Source organism: Crocodylus siamensis, chromosome 7 (genome assembly GCF_052110815.1).
Source record: "Crocodylus siamensis isolate JL-2025a chromosome 7, ASM5211081v1, whole genome shotgun sequence".
Lineage (NCBI taxonomy): Eukaryota > Metazoa > Chordata > Crocodylia > Crocodylidae > Crocodylus > Crocodylus siamensis.
This window is the reverse complement of record NC_143401.1, coordinates 69,934,808-69,958,898: the sequence shown is the minus strand read 5'-3', so window position 1 is coordinate 69,958,898 and position 24,091 is coordinate 69,934,808. Positions and strand designations below refer to the sequence as shown.

Sequence of the window (24,091 nt, the reverse complement as noted above, 5' to 3'; positions counted from 1 at the left end):
CAGAGTCAGATTTGGCCAAATCGAATCGGGACAGAGTTCCAAATCAATGAATCGAATCACTGTCCCCTGAATCAGGCCGAATCTGAATCGAAAACAGCTTGCTTCACACACCCCTAATACTCACAGTGAAAATGTATCTATGAACAGTTACTTGAACATTCACATTTATTTAAATTAAAAACAGTAAGTAATCAATTTTAAGGCCAACAGGATCCTTGAGGTCATTTAGTCCCATCTAAATCTAGTTGAGCTGGATCTAACCTTAAGTCACCACTACCTATAACTGCAGCTGCAAAACCTGTCCCTGATTAGCCGCATTGCACTTAACCATGAAGACATTCAGCTTGTACCTGCCTGAAGCCAAGAATATAAAACATATATTTTTAAAATCTCATATGAGGTAAAGTTTCTATGTTCAAATGAGCGATTTCAGAAAGACTTTTCAAACTATGGAACTGGGAATACGTTTTTCAGAGTGACTATAACATCTGGAAAGATATTCATTCTGGAATGTTTACAGTAGATTTCCTTCTTTGGTACTGATGTACTGAAAAGGTTGGAGCCTAAATAAAGAGTAGACCACCACAATGCTCTCAAATAAAAAATATATTATAAACAAACGATTCTTAATGCATAAGTATAGATTGACATGATTTTTTATAGATTATCTAAGTAACTCGTAGTTGATATCTAGATTATTGTGCGTCTATGATATACAATATAACATTAGCTTTGCTGAAATTAGCTTTAACTTTGAGTACATCTCATGACCTGCAAATAGAAATTACAAAAATGTTACTTCATGCTTTGGAAAGCCAGCAATGAATGGGTTTTTTTTCAGTAAACTATGTGCCAAATTAGATGCATAAACTAAATCCATGAGATCAGTAGAACAATTAATTACAGAAATACAAACATGATTAATAAGGTAATACTGATGAGGAATAGTATTTTCTATCTAAAAGTAAAGTGACATAATGTATATAGTTAAATAATTATACAATTGCTGCTAATACGATCATTCTGTTGGCAGGTTTACAGTTTAGAATGCAGATCAATATTGCAGATTAAAACAAGGCTTTTTGAAATCTTTTCATTTCTTGTATTTAGAATACCAGCATTATAAAACTTCTCCAGGCAGTTAATTTCTGCAGCCTCTTCAAAGATTTTACAGTTGGATAATAGCGGTGTTATTTAATTCTAAACACCACGCATATGGGGAACCTTAACATATAGCAAACTAGCACTGTTAGTTGTTCAAAATCATAGATGGACTGAATTTCCTCTCCCGTTATTATATAAGTTATGTAGGTAGGATGTGCTTTACATTAATAACTACTTTAGCAGTTTTCAACTGTTTAGTGGAACCACTTTCAGAGTCTCCTGTTCTACCATATGTCATCATTTTACTGTATGAAAATCCTAGAAATCTATGCCACTATCATGGTGCCTGATATAAAAATACTAACAACAAAAATTACAGAACAGTTAGAATAATACTATTTCAAGCTATCTACATTTCTTATAGTTACTTTTCCAAAACAACTCAACTCTGGTCCCAATAATACAAGTGTAAGCCTGGAATAACCCCACTGAAGTTACGGGATTTGCACCAATTTTACTGAGATCAGAATCTGGCCTACAACAGTTATATACAAATATATCAAACTCATTTCACCCATACTTAAAGTATATCATTACAATGAATGGACATGTTATTCCCATGAAACGAACTATATTCTCTGTTTCCACATAGCCAGTTTTTAAGTTTTCTGTATGAGCACCTGCAGTTTAGAAAGACAGGTTTGAAAATAGTTTATTTCAGGATATATTAAGAAACCATTTATTCCAAGTGCATTAATGCCAGTCAAAAGAATGATTAATCATTCTGTAAAATTTGGAATTGTGCTCTCTGAAGTAGGAGTAAAGTTGATCTAAAACAGTACTGTTGACAACAGGGTGGGGGCGCCCTTTGGATTCGTGTAAACATCTCTCTCTCCCATCACTTCGAATGCAATAGAATCCCTTGGTTTGGTTAAAATAAAAATTTGAAGACATAATTCTGGAAGGAAGATTAAGAAATTTTTCCACTTTTTGTAACTCAGGAAGAGGGTCTTTGATTAAAGTATTTCCATCTACTATGTGAATCTGATCCAAGCTGAAATGCTTAAGCCACTTCTCCATATGGATATCATATAAACTTCTCTGAATAGCCTTGTATTTGGTATTAAGTGCTCCATTTTTAATAACAATTTCTTCAAAGGGCTGAACAGGCTTGTGGCTTTCTACTCTGTTGTAATATACTTGGGTATAATCAGATATAACTCTCTCAGTGGGGTCTCTTAGAATGAGCAGCAGTTTAATAGAGCTATTCATGTCATGAATTCTTTCTGGAGCCTGTGGAGAAGTAAAATAGCCTGGTGTTTTCTCAATAGTAATTTGATTTTCATAAGAAAATGGCATCAGACTCCTATACCAATCTATTCCTTTCACATAATTTTCATCCCAGTCAAAGAAGTGGACTTCTGTAGCTGCTACTACAATATTAGGATGAATATCCAACATTTCTAGTAAAGCCCTGGTCCCTCCTTTACGAACTCCTATGATGATTGTCTGAGGTATTCGTCGGCTTGTCCCAGGAGGTCTCACTTGTGTTGAATAATGTTCACTTTTATTGCTGAATAATCCTACTTGTGACTTCAGTGTCTCCAAAAGTGCCCCATTCTCAACAGGAGCACCCTGAGTATAAGTCAGCAGAAGGTAAGATGACACTAGTAGGAAGGCCATGTGGAGAAGGATAATTAATTCAAAATGCTGTTATGCTTGACTGCTGAAACAATGGGTAAATCCACTCTTGAGGAGTTGGTTGATGGAAGTGGGGGCAAACAAACAGTAAGTTTCTGAAGCATCTGCAAAATAAAAGACAAGTAATCAGTATTTCTGAACATGTACATCAATGTCCAGAGCCATTGAATAGACTTCTCCAATTGGTAATCACTATGTAGAAAGCTTCTATGAAGCAGTTTACTTGTTCTGACTTTGTTTCAATAGGTTAGAATGGTTAATTGATTTTTTTCCCCTTTTGCCTATGTTTGTGATCAAGGGTGGATGCTAAACCTGTGAGAATTTTTATAGCCTGAAGGCAATGGACTGGACTACAAAGAAAGCTGAAAGGTACCTAACTGTTTCTATATTCCTGGCCGTCATTTCCTTGCTTTTACTTCTCTCAGTTTTCGTACCGGTCTTTGGGACATGTTGTTAACAATCATTCTGAAGCATTTCTGAGTATCAGTACTCCTCTCTGGCTTCACAGCTAGGAAAATGATAATCAATCTAAGTAACAAGTGTCATTTTATGGATGCTTTTTATTTAGTCTTTTATGATCTATGGGCAGTGCAGAAAAGCTGTGTGTAGCAAGGTAGGAATAGTGAATTAAGGCACAATCTTGAATACAGGCTCTTTCTGTCAGAAATCTGGGTTGATCAGCAGTGATATGAAAGAACTGCGATGTGTGCGCATGTGTGTCTCTGTAATTGGGAGTTTAATGCAAAGTTGGAACTTCAAGTGCATGAACAAAAAACCTCAGAAGACCTTCTGGGAGCCCTAAAATTTTTTGCTGGAGTAAGGGAAAGTTTGGTTACATCTGGGCTCTATTTAGCCTTAATCCAATCCTGAACAGAAGAAGAGCAGAAGGTGATGGGGTTGGATAAAGAAAGGTCTTGGCAAGGAAAAAAAAATTAAGAAACTGTGTGTGTTTATGTGTGCAAACACCTGTGCAAATATCATTATATATTTGCTAACATTTAAAAATGGCTTTTGCAGGTGATTCCTCTACATTGTGCGAAATTTAGCTGCAATACAGCTGGTATTACAGCATCATTAATAAAAGAATGATTAGAATCAGTGCAACACTTGCATCAGGAAAATGGTGCTTGAACTGTCAGTATGGCATATTTAAAACCTGAAGTCCTTATTTAAACCAATTCTCATGGAAAGGACTCTGGAATGTTCTTCTATTCCTGGGCAGCTGTAAGATTTTACGTGGTAGCAAGCGTGAGTAGTATATGCTATATTTTCCTTAATGAGAAATATATTTAACCCCAATACAGAGTGTGAAAGCAAGTTAATTTGACAAGCTGTGCCTATAAATAGTGAAGTTATCTTAGACAATGAAGCACTAGTCAGTTAAAAAACAAGAGCTTTCTATTTTTGGATTCTATTTTAACTATCTCTGTCTCATTGTTATATCTGAACAGGGCCTCAGAGATGCAGCTAATATAGCTCCTTTTGCAGGTTCTAGTTTCAGTATCATGCTGTTCCCTTTTCTGAATATATTCAACATGTTATTTCAATAATTTCTTAGGCAGTAACTCAGAGAAAGCATCCAGTTTCCATTTGTCATGGCTCTGAAGAAGATTCACAGTTTCCCTTTATTTTGTTCCTTTTAGCAACTGTTTAGCACGAGATACTGGCAGCTTGCAGATTTAAACATGTACCACAGCAATGTTGTCAAATATCTGGGAGGAGCCTAGCACTATACAAGTAAAGCAGTATATTCATAAATCAATATTCTAGGCATAATTATTAATGGTCTCATTCAGCTGTCTTTGATATCACTTGAAAAGACATTCATTCACTCTAGTGGGAATTTGATCTGGTCTTAAATTCACAGGAAACATTCACCAGCAAAACCACTGGACTGATGCTGAATCCTTCAGACTTTAATTTTACATATACCTAAAGCTGGTACTGTTTATAAACACTGTCTCCTTTTGTGTAAATCAATGCACTAAAACTACCCATATCAAAGCATTCCCCTGGTTCCCAGTGGATAACCCCATGGGCAGCTGCCAATTCAAAAGGAATGTAGTATATAAATATACACCTGTATTTATTACTAGATGAGCCCAAACTTCAGCCGGCTTAGAAAGCAGTTACTGTATTTTAAACCAAATGCAAACTCACAATAAAAGTCCAAAGCAAAATCTCTCTCCAGTCACTCTCCAGTCACAGGATAACACTGGCATAATTCTCAGGGGGTTTTTTTCTAGAATTACATAAAGAAAAAGGTGAAATGTTCTTCCTCCTTCCCACCTGCAGAAAAAATGTCATGCTTTATTACACAGCAGAAGGAGGAGGAGGTGGCAATGTCTTCCTACAGAAGGTCTCCACAAATTCCAAGTACTCTGAACACCAGCAGCAGACAGGGAACTTTAAAAGGGGAGGAGGGGCTACTGGTTTGGAGTGTGCAGCAGCTGTTACGGTCTCTTGCATCTGTATTCCCCTCTAGAGAAGGTCTATACTGGATATGTGCATCTGATATTGCACAGTTGAGCATTTCCCTGTTCACCTTCACTGTCACCACTCTCAACATAATTAATCTTGGTTACCTGAACACAAGGATTTCATCAATGAGTTCTAAGATGTTAGCATCCTTTGCCAGACAGTGGTACTGTAAAGAAATTACGAGAGGACTAAATCCTCAGGAAGGAAGCAGAAAAAAATAAAGAGAGTACAGAGGCATGAAAGAAAATTTGTTTTAAGGCATAACAACATATCATTTTTATCCCTTTCTGGGCTGTGATTACTTATGTCTGAGTTACAAACTATCATCATTTTTACAGGTTTGTAACTATATTACACAATGTAAGTTAGTTACATCCACAAAGAACCGCCTCCCCATTCCAAATTGATCTTTAAGTGTTAATATGTGGTGGCCAGAATCTGGAACCAATTTCCCAGTGTAGTGGTCCTCACCCCTACCTTGGAGCAAATTCAAGAGGAGGTTGGATGATCACCTGTCTGGGGTCTTGTGAACCTTGCATTCATTCCTGCCTGTGGCAGGGGGTCAGGCTAGATGATCTGTCCAGGTCCCTCCTGCCCCTCGCTACTATGAAACTATAATATCACATATGGTAACTGATTTCTAGTATAACGTTACTTCAGGGAAGCTAGTATGACCTAGTGTACATGCATGGGCCTGAAACTCAAAAGACCTTTATCCTATCTTAACTCTGCCACTGCCATGGATCAGTGACTTTATGACATTTCAGTGCTTTATTCCTCAACTTTCCCAACATCAGTGTGGGCTAATGATTTCATGGATTTCATAGACATTAGGGCTGGAAGGGACCTCGGGAGATCATCGAGTCCAGCCCCCTGCCCAAAGGGCAGGAAGTCAGCTGGGGTCATAGGATCCCAGCAAGATAAGCATCCAATTTACTCTTGAAGGTGTTCAATGTAGGTGCTTGAACCACCTCTGCTGGCAGACTGTTCCAGACCTTGGGGGCTCGGACAGTAAAGAAATTCTTCCTTATGTCCAGCCTGAAACGGTCTTGCAGGAGTTTGTGACCATTCGACCTCGTCATCCCTTGGGGCGCTCTGGTGAACAGACGTTCCCCCAGATCCTGGTGGTCACCCCTGATAAACTTCTAGGTGGCCATCAGATCACCCCTGAGCCTACGCTTTTCCAGGCTAAAGAGTCCCATGTCTCTCAGCCTGTCATCGTAAGATCTGTTTTCCTGACCTCTGATCATGCGTGTGGCTCTCCTCTGGACTCTCAAGCTTCTCCACATCCTTTTTGAATTGTGGAGCCCAAAACTGGACGCAGTACTCCAGCTGAAGCCTCACCAAGGCCGAGTACAAGGGGAGAATGACGTCCCGGGATTTGCTCGAGAAGCATCTATGGATGCAAGCCAGCGTTTCGGTCGCTTTACTAGCCTCAGCATCGCATTGGAGGCTCATGTTCATCTTGTGGTCAATGATGACCCCCAAGTCTTTTTCTTCTGTAGTGCTAACCAACGTAGCACTGCCGAGCCTATAAGGGTGCTGCAGGTTTTTCCTCCCAAGGTGGAGAACCTTGCATTTTTTGGTGTTAAACACCATGAGGTTCTCGTCTGCCCATTTGATTAGGGACCTACTTAACTTACAGTGAAACAAAGCTATTTTCACAGCTTTGTGCTACCACAGAGAGCCCATTTAGTGGGCATTTCTCAGCAGCCCCATCTCTTGGACCCTGCCCCCCCAGCACTGATAGGTAGAAAGGCCCTGGGGAAGCGGGGATGGCTACCATCTTGGCTGATAGCTGCCCCTCATCAAGGCCCACCCCTTGGAGCTGATTGGTATAGAGCCCTGGGGGGGAGGAGGTGGGAGGGAAGCAGCTGCCATCTTTTCTGCTGCCCCCTTTGTGCTGTCCCGAAAGCTGATGCCTGCCCCCCTCCCCCGGGCAGACAGTGAGGCCTGCCTGGGAGGGGAGGACTTGATAAAAACTTATTTTTATTAGGGTTTTGTTTTGTTTTGTTTTGGGGTTTTTTTTCAGATTTCAAAGGTGAAACTGGATTTTGTGGGAAATCCCAGATTCACGGTTCCCATGATAACTATGAAACAACAATTTAGGTAGGTCACTACTAACAATCCTCTTATATCCTTTGTATAGCACTTCAAGATCTAGAAATGAAAAGTTATGCATAAGTGAACTACCAAAACCATGACCACCATTGGTACAAGATTTTGAAAAAAAAAACCCATTATAGCAACTAAATTATTTTAAAATATGTATACCATCCACCTTTCCCCATCCACCTGCCAAAGGCTGGAGTCAGTTACTTGAAACATACTCCCTACTGAAAAACTTTCTAAGAAGAGGATGAAAGAATCATAAATGTTGTTTTTTTTCAGAAATTATGATGGTGGCAATTTTATATTTACTTGTTTCCTATGAGTAGAATCATAGAAAATTAGTGCTCAAAGAGACCTCAGGAGGTCATCTAGGCCAACTCCCTGCTCAAAACAGGACCATTCCAAACTATATTGTCCCACCCAAAACTTTGTCTGGCTGGAATTTAAAAACCTGTGGAAGTTTTTGGCTGTGGAAGCAGGGGGTAGCTACCAAGGAGGAGTATACCTCCTTGGCTCACACTTGCAGGGAATTAGTTAGGAAGAACAAAGCAGCTTTAGAACCCAGTCTAGCGACAAAAAATAAGGACAACAAAAAGTCTTTCAGGTATATTGGAAGCAAAAAGAAGGTGCAGGACAGCATAGAACCCCTACAGGATAGACAAGGGCAGTTGGTGACAGATAGGAGGGACAAAGCAGAGCACTTCAATGAGTTTTTCGACTCTGTATTCTTGAACTCGGATCTAGACAAATCTCCCAATTCAAGAGGGACATGGACAACCTTGAGAGGGTCCAGAGGAGGGCCATTCATATGATTAGAGGCCTGCAGGGAAGTCCTCATGAGGAAAGGCTGAGGGATCTGGACTTTTTCAGCGTCCATAAGAGAAGGCTGAGTGGGGGGATCTTGTGGCAGTATATAAATTCACTGAGGGGGTGGGTAGCAGGGAATAAGAGATGCTCTGTTTGCCAGAGCACTCCTTGGAATAACCAGAAACAATTGCCAGAAGCTGATAGACAGTAGATTTAGGTTGGACATCAGACAGAACTTCACGGTTAGGGTTGCCAGAATCTGGAAGTGGCTTCCAAGGAATGTGGTGCTCTCTCCTACCTTGGGGGTCTTCAAGGGGAGACTGGACAAGCACCTGGCTAGGGTCACATGATCTCAGCACTTTTTCCTGCCACTGGCAGGGGGTCTGACTTGATGATTATTTGAGGTCCTTTCCAACCCTAGCATCTATGAATCTATGCATCATCTATGAACCTCCAAGGATGGACATTCCAGAACCTCTCTGAGTAATCTGTTCCGGTGCTTTACTACCCACCCCATGTGAAAGTTCTTCCTGGTATCTAACCTAAACTTCCCTTGCTGCAACTTGAGACCACTTTCTTGTTCTGTTATCTGCCACCATGGCAAACAGGCCAGCTCCATCTTTTTTGGACCCGTTTGGTTAATTGAAGGTTGTTATCAAATCTCCCCTCAGTCTTCTCTTCTCCAGACTAAATAAGCCCAGTTCCCTCAGCCCCTCCTCCTAAATCATGTGCCCCAGTCTGCTAACCATTTCTGTTTCCCTCTGCTGGACTCTCTCCAATTTGTCCACATACCTTCTGTAGGATGGGGCCTAAAACTGAACACAGTACTTCAGGTGTGGCGTCACCAGTGCTGAATAGAGGGGAAGAATCACTTCCCTTGATCTACTGGCAATACTGCTAATATTGCAGCCCAGGATGCTGCTAGCCTTCTTCGCAACAAGGGTGAACTGTTGGCTCATATTCAGTTTATTGTCCACAGTATCCCCCAGGTTCTTTTCTGAAGAGCTTCTACTTAGCCAGTCAGTCCCCAGCCTGTATGGGAACCAATGTATGGGATTCGTTCCATCCTAAGTACAGGACTTTGCACTTGTCCTTATTGAACTTCATAAGATTTCATTTGGTTCAGTCATCCAGTGTATTAGGTCTCCAAATCCTAGCCCTACCCTCCAGTGTATCTAGTACTCCCCCCAGCTTGGTGTTATCTGCAAACTTGCTGAAGGCATACTCCATCCCATCTTCCAGATTGTTGATGAAGATACTGAAGAAAAATGGCCCCAGGACTGACCCCTCAGACACTCCACTTGCTGCCAACTAGACATCAAGCCATTGAGTACTACCCTCTGAGCCTGGCAATCCAACCAATTTTCTATCCACCTCCCAGTCCATTCATCCAACACATACATCCATAGCTTGGTTGTGAGAATGTTGTGGGAGACTGTATCAAAAGGTTTGCTAAAGTCAAGGTATATCATGTGCACTGCTCTTCCCACATCCACAGAGCCAGTCTTTTCATCACAGAAGGCAATCAGGTTGGTCAGGCATGACTTGCCCTTGGTGAATCCATGCTGGCTGCTCCTAATCACCTTTTCCTCCAAGTGCTTAGAAATGGATTTCTTGAGGATCTGTTTCATTATTTTTCCAGGCATTGACGTGAGGCAACTGGTCTGAACTCCCCCAGATCCTCCTTCTTCCCTTTCTTAAAGATGGGCACCATATTTGTCCTTTTTTTATTCATCTTGGACCTCTCCCAAGCACTCTGAGTTTTCAAAGATGATGGCCAGCAGCTCTGCAATCCCATCAGCCATCTTTCTCAGCACCCTTGGGTGTATCCCATCTGGCCCAGTGGATTTGTACATGTCCAGCTTTGCTAAATATAAATACTATGTTTTATGAAGAGTTTGGCTCACAGTCCAGTTTTCCTGTGTTCTTGATTTCATCTGCCCTTTTTTCATTTGAGACCCAAACATCCTGGGATATTTTTCTATAGTTTCTTCTTTCAACCCAATGAAAAAGGGTTTACTCATGTCAGCAAAAAATAAGGGAGAGTGCAGAGAGTTATCAGTACCAGCCTATCAGTTTGCATAATCAGCCAACATGCAGTTAACTTATCTCTTTGAATAATTAATAGCATAAAAATAATACCCTTCTGATCTTTTTTACCAAAAACCTCATTAGGAGGTATTGGAATTGGAATCAATTCTGATTCTGTTTCCAGGTAAACCACCTCAAGAAAGAAATTGGGTTATCCAAAAGACAAATTTACTTATGAAAAATTTTGCTTATTTTCTTTCAACACGGGAATCTTATATAATTCACTGTATATATAAAGTAGAGTTGCAAGGACATACCATGAGCAGGAAAATAAACAAATGCTTAAGCTACTGATTCTGTAACTGGCTGTACATAAGGGATGCACACATGTTTCCACTTGCAGAATCAGGACTTTAAGGTAGCCTTTTCAGAGAATGACAACAGAAGCTCAGCTTCTCATTCTTGTAGTCTACTTTGAAGATCTCAGTCTACATTTAAAAAACTGCCTATTGTATTTTATTTGTTTATATTACCATAGTACCCAGAAACCCTGCTGAGATTAGACACTCGTTATATCAGGCATATTCCAGATACCACATGAAGAGCTTACAGTCTAAATCAGCAACTCAGATAAAGGATGGGAAGGGAAAAAATGGGTACAGGAAGGTGGAAATTATCACTTAAGATGCCACAGGAAAGCTGGAAATTGAACCAAGAGCTGGACCGTCCTAGCCTGGCCATGGGCCGGCCACCACTGCTCAATAAGTAGTCAAAAAAGGATTCCTGCCCCTAACTATTGCAATCTGCAGATGAATTGCTGCCCAAGCTGTTCATTATCTATTGTGCCTATGCCCTGGGAGAATTGTTTTGTTTGGTCTTGTGCTCACTTTGATTTGGAGTAGGTTAAACTGTCATAGAGTTGCACCGTGGGGCACTTAACTGCATGTCTTTTGTTTGTTTATCCTATTATTTATAACTTTTACAATTATTGGAGTTAACATATACAGGTGAAGTTCAACTGATGCAGCCACTTAGGGGACTAGGCCTGACAGAAGGATAGTAAACTGATAGTTTAGATGTTTCTCCATGCTTTAGGCCACAGATTCTGAGGTTGAGATGCATACAAAAATGTCAGCTCAAAGAATCCCTCATCTGTTATTTTGGGAAGGTTACATTTTCAATTTCAGCAGGTCAAGCTGGGACTATCAGTCTGTGGAAGGTGTGAGCTAAATGATAAAACAGGTAAGAGATTACTTGGTTCCGATCAAACGAAAAAAAGTGTTCAGATAATGCCATGCTGCCAAGGAGAGCCCCCTTTGTGTGTACTACTTGAAAATTGTCTATTTATGGAGAAAAGCCATTTCTTTGAAATGGAAATGAGCAGAATCTTAAAAAAGACAAATTTCCCAGTGTAAGTGAAAATACTATTGAAAATCTTTTTCATTCATTGAGCTGACTTTAAAAGAAAACATGGTAGAAAGCTCTTAAGTAGGTTCACAAAGTCCTAATTAAGCATGTGTAAGGGTAAATTACTAAAGAAGGGAAAACAGTTGACTTTCAGGACTTAACATTGCAGAAAGTTTCTGAGTAAACTGAAATCTGAGCTGTTTTAGTCTCATACAGACAATTTTAAAATTAATTTTGAAAAACAGACATGCACATCTGCATCTTACTGTTGGTGGTCATTCTTTTAAGTCTCAAGTGACATGCACAGATATGATAAAATTCAGAGCAATGTTCTTTGCATTGGAGCATTTTTTGTTTAAATTGGCTCAGTTTAGAGTTGTTATACCTGTTCTGATACAGATTTTAGAGCAAACACAGGCATGAACTCAAGACTTAGTTCTGCTGTAATATACCAAGCTGCCTGTACTTTCATCTTGACTGGAGAAAACTAAGTCGCTTAAAAACTTCAGAACAGTGAAACATGTTTTGCAGAAAAATGATCTCATCCTGATCTTTGCTCCCTGTAAGCTTGAAATAACTGTCTGGACTTCAAGTGCTTTACCTTGGATTTCTATCAGTTTAACAGAGCTCAGAGTATGTCTCGAAGTCTTCCATTTTGGTAGGAAAGTATTAACAATTCGTCCTGTACATCTGTAGCAACATACCTATTTATAATATAAACATATAAGCCCTGTACTTCTGTCATTAACATGATCACAAAAAGATCTTACAATGTAGTACTGCATGCAGGTCCCTTCGAATTCTGTGATACTGTAGCTGCTCAGTTTCCTGTTTGAGCCATTTATTTTTGTGACAACTTTTGTGATCAGGTGGTATTTCTGTGATTTGACTCTCCAACATTCAGTCCATTTATTTTCAGATGAGACAGGCCCCCACATCGAGAAATCCAAAAGCCAGTGCACCCCCCCTTTCTCCCACACCTTCAACATACTTGCAACATGGAAATAAATGTTGTAAGGGAATGTCTATACTGCTTTCAAGCATGCTGCTGAGAAGTACAGCCCTACTCACCCAATACTCCTCTGTATGTGCTCAGAAGTAAGGCAGTGAAATACTAATCATTGCTAATCTTGGCCTTTGTTTCTGGTGAAGCAGCAGAATGTGACACCAGACAGGGGAGCCATATTCTAGGCTTGGAATATATAGAGTGGGAGTGGGTGGAGGGGTAGTGCTTCTTGGTGGTGCAGTCAAGAGCACTGAAGAAGCCATCCTAAATCCCTTGCAGATTTCTCTTATACTAGCAGAATCCCTGGGTGGTAAATTAAACAATCTGTCCAGGCACTTTCTACCATGAGGCCAGAACTGAGCTAAAGCATCTGGTTCATAACCCTGTAAGACTTATGAACCAGAATACTGTGAACAGTTGTCCCACTTTACCTTCAATCTAATCCACCTAACTAAAGCAGCTGGACTCCAATTTGTACTGCATATGATTAAGTAGAGACACACTGACACCTTACAAATATTTTGATAGCTATTGCACACTTATTAAAGAGGAAGGCTAAAAAAAGTTTGACCAGGTGGGGGAAGAAAGAAATTCTGTCTGGAATTGGAACCACTATAGTTATAATACCATAAAGACAGTCCTCACAAGATTTTCTGCTCAATTTTACAGGCAATTGCTTGTGGTAGCGTGAACGATGTTTGTGGATGAGCTGAAATTTTTCAGGTTTGCTGCAGGGCTCCCCAAATGAAACAGTAGCAGCAACAAAAGTATCAGGAAGCCTCCCTCAATTTTCCTTTGATTTGTATTGTAAAATATGTAGAAGAGGAGCCATAGCAATAACCCCCAGCCACTAACTTCATCTTCAGTGATTTCTTCAATATAATGTCTAAGTCTAAATCTTTTTCTGCTTGTGTGGAAAAGTGCCATGTATCTTAAAATAGTTCTGCACCATTGCCAAGAAATAGCAGGCAACCACTCACAACAGGCTGCTTGTATACATGTTCAGCTATTTAGCCTCAGATAGTTAATCTTAAAAATTCCCGGTACATTTTAACATGCACGAAAACGTCAACCCTCTATTGGTAAAATATTAGGAGGCAGGACAGGATTCAAGAGATATTCTCCTGCCCTCTAATTTTAAATTTTGGGCCTATCAGAGTCACATACCTCCTATTAAGTCTGCTGTTGCATTGACAAAAGGTCAATGGCTCAGCTGCAAAGTCAGTGAGGTTGAGATTACAGAAGTTATGACACCATCTTGTTAACCTTACTTTATGCCAAAATCACAGACGGGTACAATAGCTATTATCCTGTTTTCAGAAGCACTGTTCCTACCTGAAACACAATGGCTCCAGAAGCAACTGTAGAGAAAGCATTCACTTCATCCTGTCATAAGTTTTGTCTTAAGAACACAATTAAGTCCTTATGCTACATATTGTGGTTGCTAATAGGGAGTTAGACCACTTAAAAAAAAGGACTAATCTCAAAGTTTTTGGTTTAACTTCAGAAAACATTATACATGTCAGATTAATTGTGGAATGTTCTCTGATACCTCCACAATTCATCTTCCTCTTATCCCCAGAGGCATGTCCCCTTTTCAGGTTGTCATAGTATCAGTCTTGACTACTTCAACAGCCTTTATGTGACCTCAGCACACACGCTTTCATTCATAAAAAAAAGAATGCAGTTGCTAAAGCCATGTTCTTTACCTACTGATTGAATAAGGTCACTTTATTCTTCAAATCCTTCCACAAAGTGAATATAATATGGAACATGTCCTGTCATTAAAGAAAATCCCTTCTGTGTTTCTCCTTCCATTCCTCTGACTACTTGCTTATATGTTCTATATATGTCTAAAGTAAATACATTTTGTTGTTATAATTGTTATAGTCCATCTTATTGTAGCATTTTAGCACATGATAAGTGTATCTACATGTGCATTAATGTGATGCAATAAACTTTGGAACCATTTGACCCAGAGGAAGCTGCTCCCAGGTTCGGCATCTACACATGTGCCTGGGACAGCAGCAACTTGAGCCAGGGCAGAGCAGGTTCAAGTTGGCAAGGAGCACCAGAGCTCAGCCCCAAGCTCTGGGTGGTGGCGCTAGGTCTGGCTGGGACACAAGGGTGCTGAGAGTGCTAAGCCATGTGGTGAAGTGGCAGACAGCCCCCATGCTTTAGCACCCTCATGCACCAGCCAGCCCTGTCACCATCTACATGGGCAATTACTCTGCCATAAGGCTGTACCATCCCCGACAGTACATTTTTATGGTGGAGTCCATTAATTTGCTGCACCCTAGTACCAGCACATGTGCAGACACTGACACTTTATTGAAGAGATAATTAGTCAATGCCACAGCAAAGTGCACCTGTAGATGCACCCATTGTAAGTAAACCACAATGCGCATGTCTACAAGTGCATTTTAATGCATATTAGTCTATTTCAATACACATTAAATGTCACTAAAAACATGCTTTTTAGTTAATGTGCATTAAAATAGACTAATGCACATTAAATGTTACTTAAAAACCATGCTCTTTGGTTAATGCTCATTACACACATAGATTTATAGAAGTCTAGGGCTAGGGACCTTGTGAGATCATTGGGTCCAGCCCCCCCTGCTCTGGACAGGCTAATGTGCATTTTTCTAGTATCTTACAATGGAGAGCTCTTTTACACAGTGGTGGGTGGGGGGGAAGGGAGGTACCTTAATTAAAGCAGCTCTGAAAGCCACTACATCTCCTGTATCACTGTCCCTTTACATAAAAATGGTCATGGGGATGCTTGAACTAAACTCATTGGACAAGTTTTAATTCAGGTGCCCCTGCTGCCATTTTTAAGTGTGGGGACACTGATACACAAAACATGGGAGACTGCTGGATTAATCAAATCTGCTCTGATGTGCTGGAATTCCAGCATGTCAGAGCAGCCTTGGCACTCATATATAGGGTACTAGACTTAATGTGCTCATGAGTACTAGGCTTAGCATGTATTAACTAAAGTGTGTTAATGCATGTGCACACGTGCCCAATATGTCCTTAGAATGTATGCCACAGCACACAAAGTCTGTCTTTTCTTCGATATCAGGAAAACACCTGACCCTTTAGGTTCTAACATAAACAGACTATTTAATGATCAATTATATAACCAATACTACTAAAATGTCCCAACCTGAAATGGTTTTAGAGACCAATTCTCAGAAATCTTAGTTTAATGAGCAAGAGCCCTCCTATGTGGATGAGAAAAACATCCACAGAAAAAGATTTCTTGAGACTAGTTAGGTTAAGGAACTGATTAAACAAGGTTTAAAAGTTTTTCCTCAGCTGGAGTAGACTGGAAGTAGGCAGCAAAACCATTCCTGAAAAACCAGAAAAGTATTTCAGACTGGGGACCATATAGACCGATAATTAAAATTTAAGCCCGGTTAGGTTCTCCTTAGATATGGCCATTGGAAAGAAGAGCCCAAAGATCACTTTATCAGTGATTTAAAGGAGCCTAGAAACTAAAATAGAAATAAGTGGTTAGGATGAAGGATAGTTTAAACCCATGACATTTTAGTATGTTCACACCTCTAGATTGTCAGAGACAAGTTAATTGCTTGACAGAAGGTAGCATTGCTTACAAACACAAAAACACAGTCACCAGCAATAGAACAGGGTCTACATTTTCTATGAACAGAAGAATTAATAGTATCTTAAAGTACAAACAAATAGTTTTGTTTGGATGGTTTGCAACTCATTATTTTACATGATGGAAATTTCTTAGAATTATTACTAGAACAAAACATTACCTTGAAAATATTACCAGAGATAATCTAATTCAGAATGTGCTGTAAAACTGTTGCCTAAATAGATCAAAATTGCCTTTGGGAGCAATTCCATCAGAACAACATTTCACGTTCAGCCTAAGAGATTTGATTGATTTTGATGAAGCTCCAAGATGTTGGATCCTGTGGTTAAGCTATAATTGGTACCTAAACGTAAAAAGGATTTGAACAGGATTTAAAGAATATAATTGGAATATATTATCTGAATAATTTTTGTATTATTTTGCTGTCTTTATGCAATTCAATGCACATTTTTAGAAGGCAATATGAACTGCTTTGTATAATGAAAACAATAGATTTCAAATTGCAGCTTTGTGCCCTTTCTGAAATCTCAGTACATTTCTATTAGCTTTATGGGACATAATTAAAAAATTAACCCCATGATACAGCATCAGAATTATAGTGTCTTATTACATGTTATATTTTTCTATTATTTGTAATGCTAGTGTTGCTTAGTAACATAAAGGAACATCAGTAGATTTGGTACACATTAAACAGAAGTGAGGCTTAGGAAATTCAGGCTGCAGTGAGAACTAATAAGATACAGAATACAACGTTTTTTATTTTATACTTTTTGAGAGTCTTAGCCAGAACATTTGCTAAAGGGGCTAATGAGTCAGCTGAAAAATCATTGTAATATAGCAGACTGCAACAGTTAAGGGTTTCCATCTGAGTTTCTATTATAAAATCTGCTGTTCTTTGGGGGTTTATAAGGCATCATACTTCAAGCTGAAATGAAGCTATAGGTTCAATTTAACCATTGAAAATAACATCATAATTAATAATAATACTTTCTACTTATTATAGTGCTCTCTATTAGAGGATCAAAGCAGGAAGACATTCCTGAATTAAATCTTGCTCTCACCATTGTGATACATTGTGATCATTCCCGTTTTACACGGGACATTAAGACAGAGATTAAGGTCTGACTCAGCCAAATTTAAGTGTCTAAATCCAAAAAGAATCTTAAAACAAGAGTTTGAATGTTTACACCTAAATCCTACCTAAGTTATAGATAATTGTTGCGCTGCCTAGAAGCATAACACACTCAACTTCTCTCTTTGACCTGAAAGTTCCCTAGGCACCTGCAGTTGAAGTTCTGTGAATGCCCCAAACTGCCTCAGTTTGAGCATCTAGGTACTTAGCTTCTGCCTATGCCCAACTAGCATCCAGAAAGTAGATGAAGCAGTATCTAAGGCCCTAAAGGGTCTAACCCAGTAGACATGCTCTGAGCATGGCTAACACACACTCACAGCATCAGGCAGCTCACATAACTGCAGTCCTAATTATTTTTTAAAATGTGGAGGTGGTGGTATCCACTAGCACCTTTTATGTAATCATAATTTAACAACTAGCACTTACTCAGCAAATAGGAAAACCTGTTTAATTCTATCTAAGACTAACAGGTTTACAGTCTCTCCCAGTTCCCAAAAAGATGCTTTCAGGGGCAGGTATGGGAGGTGGGGAGGGGGGACAGTGCATTCATGCAGTTGCACCCCTCCAAACTGCACACTGCCTGGCAGCAGCAGCAGCATTTCTATTCAGGCAGCAGTAGGAGAACCATGGCTATAATCCACCCGATTCCTCATAATCTCTCTTTACTTTACAGTTGTTAATGACCCTCTCTCTCATTTTTAATGGACTTCATGTTCTGCTAATCAAACTATCCTTTCTTCTACAATTTTGCTACTTGTTAGCCATTGCTAGTATCTCTTCTATTCCACAGCCCTGAAGACTGTTTTTAGCTTTAGTAAAAATCTTAATTTAGGTGTAGTAATATTACACTTTCAGCCATTTCTATATCTGAGTTAATATTACAGACATTGTCAAAACACTGAAGAAGACTAGATTTTGTTGTACAAATCTGAATGAAATGTACTTTTAACAAATGCCCATGGGTGCCTTAAACCAGGGGTTTTCAACCTTTTATAATAAATGTACCCCTGGCAGCCCCCTTTTTAGTAAGTGTATCCCCTGGAGGGGGGTATCCCCTGGGGGGGTGGCAAGCAACTGGGCATGGAGCTGGAGCAGGGGGTGAGTGGCCAGCTGCAGAGCGGGGTCATGGCAAGCGGCAGAGCTGTGGCAGCACAGTATCTGTGTGACCCTGCTCTTGCCCTGCCCTGGCCCTGCTCCTGTGAGGTGGTGGCACAGGGTGGCAGTGCTCTGGCCCTGCCTGCCCCATGTACCTCCTGGGACCTTTCTAAGTACCCCCAGGGGTACGTGTACCTCCAGTTGACAACCTCTGCCTTAAACAATAACTCAGAGTTAGGCTGGCTGGGATGGTTTCTACCATTGGAGATATGCCTATACAGCAAAGAATGCCCGATGCGTGGGTCAGAAAGAGAAAACAAAATGGGGAGCCTGACACTCTTTCCTAGAGGTTTAAGTAGTAGGCTGGGAGAGAAAAGGTCCTAGGTTCCAATCCTTGTTCTCAAATAGCCAATGACGGTTTGAAATAAAATGCATAAACAATGATGGGAGCTGGGAACAAGGACCAAACCCCAGGAGTTTACATCACCCGAAGTTATAGTTCATTATTTGTAAGATTGCCCTACAATTCTGAAGGAGGTTAATTGTGCACTGTAAAAAATGATCAAATTATATTAGGTCAGGGTTGGCCAGCCTGGACCACAGATGTCATAAATGGCATGGGCAACCTCTGTATGTGGCATGGGGCAGGTCAGGGAAGAGACAGGCAGCACAACAGCAAATAGGGAGGAGCAGAAAGTAAAACAGAAGATCAAGTTGACGAAGGGGATTAGAATGGCATTCATGGAAGGTATGGGGCTAATATGTGGCATGACTGCCAGATAAGTTGGCATTCACCGTATTAGGTAAAAATGTAAATACACTTCTGGTTGATTTATCTGTATCCTTTTCAACAGAACACAGACCAATAATCCAGTGTCTTTACTGCTTGATGTAACTAATATCAAATTTATTCAAATCCAATAAAGGGAGACTAAATCTATTAATTCTTAGCAACAAAATGTTAAAAGTAATGTGACCATCAACAGTCATAATTCTGATGCCTTAATCTCTCTGTTTAAATTATTTGTGGAACAACTTATATTTTTAAATATTCAGCATCTGTCCAACAGTTTAAGCAAAGTATGCCTATTTTGATAAAAAAAGGACAGAACGAAATCTGACAACCCTGATCATGCATAAATCAGAGATGGCAAGTTGAAGTATAGAAGGAGTATACCTCCAGTGCTTGGGTCTGTAGGGGGGCTGTTAGAAAAGCTAAGGCAGATACAGAACTAGGGCTAGCATCAAGGATCAAGGATAACAAAAAGTCTTTTTTTAAATACATAGGGAGAATGAAGAAGGCCCCGGGTAATGTGGAGCCCCTGCAGGATATGTTTGGCAATCTGGTGGTCACATCAGAGGAGAAAGCAGACCTCTTTAACAACTTCTTCACCTCTATTATCTTGTGCAGGAACTGGGACTCCCCTACCGAGATTCAGGATGGATTCAGGACAAACTCTGCGAAGCCTAGGGTCAGGGAGGACTGGGTTAGAGAACTTCTGGAGGGGCTGGATGTGTTCAAATAAGCAGGTCCAGATGCTCTCCACCCCAGGGTGTTGAGGGAATTGGCAGGGGTTATTGCAAGGCCTCTGGCACAGCTTGATGAGCACTTGTGGTGCTCTGGCCAGGTGCCAGATGACCGGAAGAGGCCCAATGTGGTCCTCATCTTTAAAAAAGGGAAGAGGGAGGACCCGGGCAACTATAGGCCCATTAGTCTTTCTTCAATCCTGGGGAAGCTCTTTGAGAAGATTATCAAGGAGCACACCTGTGATGGGCCAGCAGCGGGGATGATGCTCAAGGGCAACCAGCATGGGTTCATTAGCATGGGTTCCTGTCCGACCAATCTGATTGCCTTCTATGATCAGGTCACAAAAGCCTTACATGCAGGTGTCGTGGTGGCTATAGTCTTTCTGGACTTCAGGAAGGCCTTTGACACTGTCTCCCACCCCATTCTCATTAAAAAGCTAGGTGACTGTGGCATTGATGCCTACACAGTCAGATGGATTGCGAATTGGCTGAGAGTTGTACTCAGAGACTGGTGGTGGATGGGCCATTTTCGGCCTAGAGGGAAGTGGGCAGTGGGTCCCCCAGGGCTCAGTCTTTGGGCCCGCACTGTTCAATTTCTTTATTAGCGACTTGGACAATGGAGTGAAAATCAGCCTGTTTAAATTCACAGATGACACCAAGATATGGGGTGAGGTGAGCATGCTAGAAGGGAAGGACAGATTACAGCAGGACCTGGACAGGTTACAGGGGTGGGCAAATGAAAATAGGATGGGACTCGATACTGACAAATGCAGGGTGCTGCACTTGGGCAGCATACCTATAGGCTGGGGAACTCCCTTCTTGAAAGCATGGTGGCAGAAAGAGATCTTGGAGTCATTGTTGACTTCAAGATGAACATGGGCCAACAATGTGAGAACATGGTCAGTAGGGCTAACCGTATCATCCTGCATCCACAGATGCATCAGAAGCAGGGCCAAGGAGGTGATCTTCCCCCTCTATACGACACTGGTCAGGCTGCAGCTGGAGTACTGTGTCCAGTTCTGGGTGCCGCACTCCAGGAGGGATGTGGACATCATGAGAGGGTCCAAAAGAGGGCCACTTACATGGTCTGGGGACAGCAGGGCAGACCCTATAAGGAGAGGCTACGGGACTTTAACCTGTTCAGCCTTCTCAAGAGAAGGCTGAGAAGGGACATGGTGACCATCTATAAACTTTCTAGGGGGGACCAGCGGGGTTTGGGAGAGACCTTGTTCCCTCAAGTGCCTCCCAGAGTAACAAGGAATAATGGCATAAGTTGCTAGAGAGCAGGTTGAGACTAGCTATTAGAAGGCACTACTTCACTGTCAGGGTGGCTAGGATCTGGAACCAACTTCCAAGGAAAGTGGTGATGGCTCCTATCCTGGGGGACTTTAAGAGGAGGCTTGATGTTTACCTAGCTGGGATCATCTGAGCCCAGTTTTCTCTTCTGCCTAGGGCAGGGGGTCAGACTAGAAGATATACAAGGTCCCTTCTGACCCTACATCTATGAATCTATGAAGGCAAATGGAAAGCAGAACATGTTTTTACTAAGCAAAGATAAATACTATGGGTTTTTTCTGGAAAGAAATATGATGCTACTACTAAAACTTAGGGGGAAAATTCCAAATAAAAAAGTTAAAAATAAAATAATTCCAGTAAAACCAACAGAATTCCTTCTAATTTATACTACAATTAGCTGCCAAATATAGTCAGAATTTGCTCCAGGTTTTTTAGTTTTAAATTTAGGTGAATTTGTATACTAAAAGTATGACTGAACTTTTGATTCAAATGAGGCCTAAATCTCAAACTTAAACATTTGGTTTCATTTGATATCATTATGCAGTTGTGACTATCACAGGATTTTAGTGCAAATTAAGAAACTAGCCCAGGTTTCCTCAGAAATTAATCCTCTTTCACATACTTTTTACAGAACATAGTTTGAGTTTGAAGTTTGCAATCAAACACCAAACCAGATGAGTTTGACTTCAGTTCAGGCATTCTTGGGGAAGTCTGTCACAGTTGTGTGTGTGTAAAGGCTGGTATAACTTACATGTAGTGTTTTGGTTGGTTGATATCTTAAGCTGCTGATGATTAAGAGCACCTGTGCTGCATAATGATAATGTAATTATTCTAAAAGTAGATTATTATTAAGCTTAATATATAGTAACATTTGTTTCCATAAAACTTACCTTAAAATACCTCACAAAACATACTTATATAAATAGAAGGTTGTGAGATCACAAATCACATATAGGCTACAGACAGACATTGAATTTGCTCTGAGACAAATTGTGCCTGTGTGTGTCCAGGAACAGAAAAGTCCAGGACTTGGCCTGTACATAAATTCCAATCAAGGTGTAGTGAGCAACTGAATGCAGTGCTGGTTTTCTTTCATTGATGACATCCCAGGATAAGTACTTCACAAGTTCCCAGGACAACTGTGAGCAGTTCTTTTCCCATGATGCCAACATTCTGAGAGATAGCCAGCATAGGTTGTTGCGGGCAGGTCTTGCTTGACCAATCTCATTTCCTTCTACGACCAGGTGACCTATCACCTGGACAAGGGAGAAGAAATTGATGCCATATATCTTGACTTCAAAAAAGCCTTCCATCTGGTATCCCATGATCACCTCTTGGTGAAACTGGCCAACTGTGGCCTTGGGTCCACCATGATCTACTGGCTGGGAAATTGGCTCTGTGGTTGAACCCAGAGGGTACTAATTGATGGAAGTCAATCGCCATGGTGCCCTGTGACCAGTGGGTTCCCCCAAGGCTCTGTCCTTGCACCCGTACTGTTCAACATCTTCATTAATGATGTGGACATTGGAGTCAGAAGTGGACTGGCCAAGTTCGCCGATGACACCAAACTCTGGGGCAAAGCATCCACACCAGAAGACAGGAGGGTGATCCAGGCTGACCTGGACAGGTTCAGCAAATGAGCAGATGAGAATCTGATGGTGTTTAACACTGAAAAATGCAAATGAAAATTTCTCCTTGGCAGGAAAAACCTGCAGCATGCTTATAGGCTTGGCAGTGCTATGCTGGCTAGCACTATGGAAGAAAGAGACTTGGGGGTCATCATTGACCACAAGACGAACATGAGCCTGCAATGCGATGCTGCTGCTAGTAAAGCAAGCAAAACACTGGCTTGCATCCATAGATGCTTCTCAAGCAAATCCCGGGACATCATTCTCCCCTTGTACTCGACCTTGGTGAGGCCACAGCTGGAGTACTGCATCCAGTTTTAGGCTCCACAATTCAAAAAGGATGTGGAGAAGCTTGAGAGAGTCCAGAGGAGAGCCACGTGCATGATCAGAGGTCAGAAAAACGGACCTTACGACGACAGGCTGAGATCTATGAGGCTCTTTAGCCTGGAGAAGCGCAAGTTCAGGGGTGATCTAATGGCCACCTATAAGTTTATCGGGGTGATCATCAGTATCTGGGGGGAATGTTTGTTCACCAGAGGGCCCCAAGAGATGATGAGGTCGAAGGCTTTAAACTATTGCAAGACCATTTTAGGCTCAACATAAGGAAGCATTTCTTTACTGTCCAAGCCCCCAGTAGCCTGCCATTGGAGGGAGTTCAAGCACCTACACTGAAAACCTTGGATGCTTATCAAACAACAAATTTGGATGCTTATCTTGCTGGGATCCTATGACCCCAGCTGACTTCCTGCCCCTTGGGCTGGGGACTGGACTTGATGATCTTCCGAGGTCCCTTCTAGCCCTAATATCTGTGAAATCTATGAACGCTTTTAGCATTTCACCTGAGACAACAGACATGGATGTCTGAATGACTCCATTTTGTCCCGGGATAAAATTGCTTCTCCTAGGACAAATGCAGTATATTTTTATAGCAACAGATCTTACAAAAACTATAACAGTAGATACTACAGTCCTTTCCCTTTATAATGCATGTATAACATGATTTTGTTTAAGCATATTTGGATTTTAAGTGACAAATCTTGTATTCTTTAGTTAGGCAAGATTTGTATATGCCTCACTGGCCCGAGTAAAGAGCATGCTGAAGAGATCCTAAAATGGTAGTTCCCAAACACCGA

At 40.9% G+C, this 24,091-nt stretch overlaps 1 protein-coding gene across 3 annotated transcripts in view; it reads right to left on the bottom strand.

Annotated features, from left to right (window-relative positions):
* Positions 1 to 624: 624 nt before the first annotated feature.
* LOC149859956 (heparan sulfate glucosamine 3-O-sulfotransferase 1-like) overlaps positions 625 to 24,091 on the bottom strand; it is a 121,470-nt gene continuing 98,003 nt past the window's right edge. For 2 of the 3 annotated variants that reach the window (XM_090058333.1, XM_090058332.1), the window contains one exon: positions 625 to 2,909. In XM_090058333.1, coding sequence (XP_089914459.1) covers positions 1,858 to 2,787 — 930 coding nt within the window. In that variant the 5' untranslated portion in view covers positions 2,788 to 2,909 and the 3' untranslated portion in view covers positions 625 to 1,857. Of the gene's footprint in view, positions 2,910 to 4,965; positions 5,048 to 24,091 lie in introns of all 3 variants that reach the window. The other variant, XM_090058331.1, reaches the window with a different exon arrangement.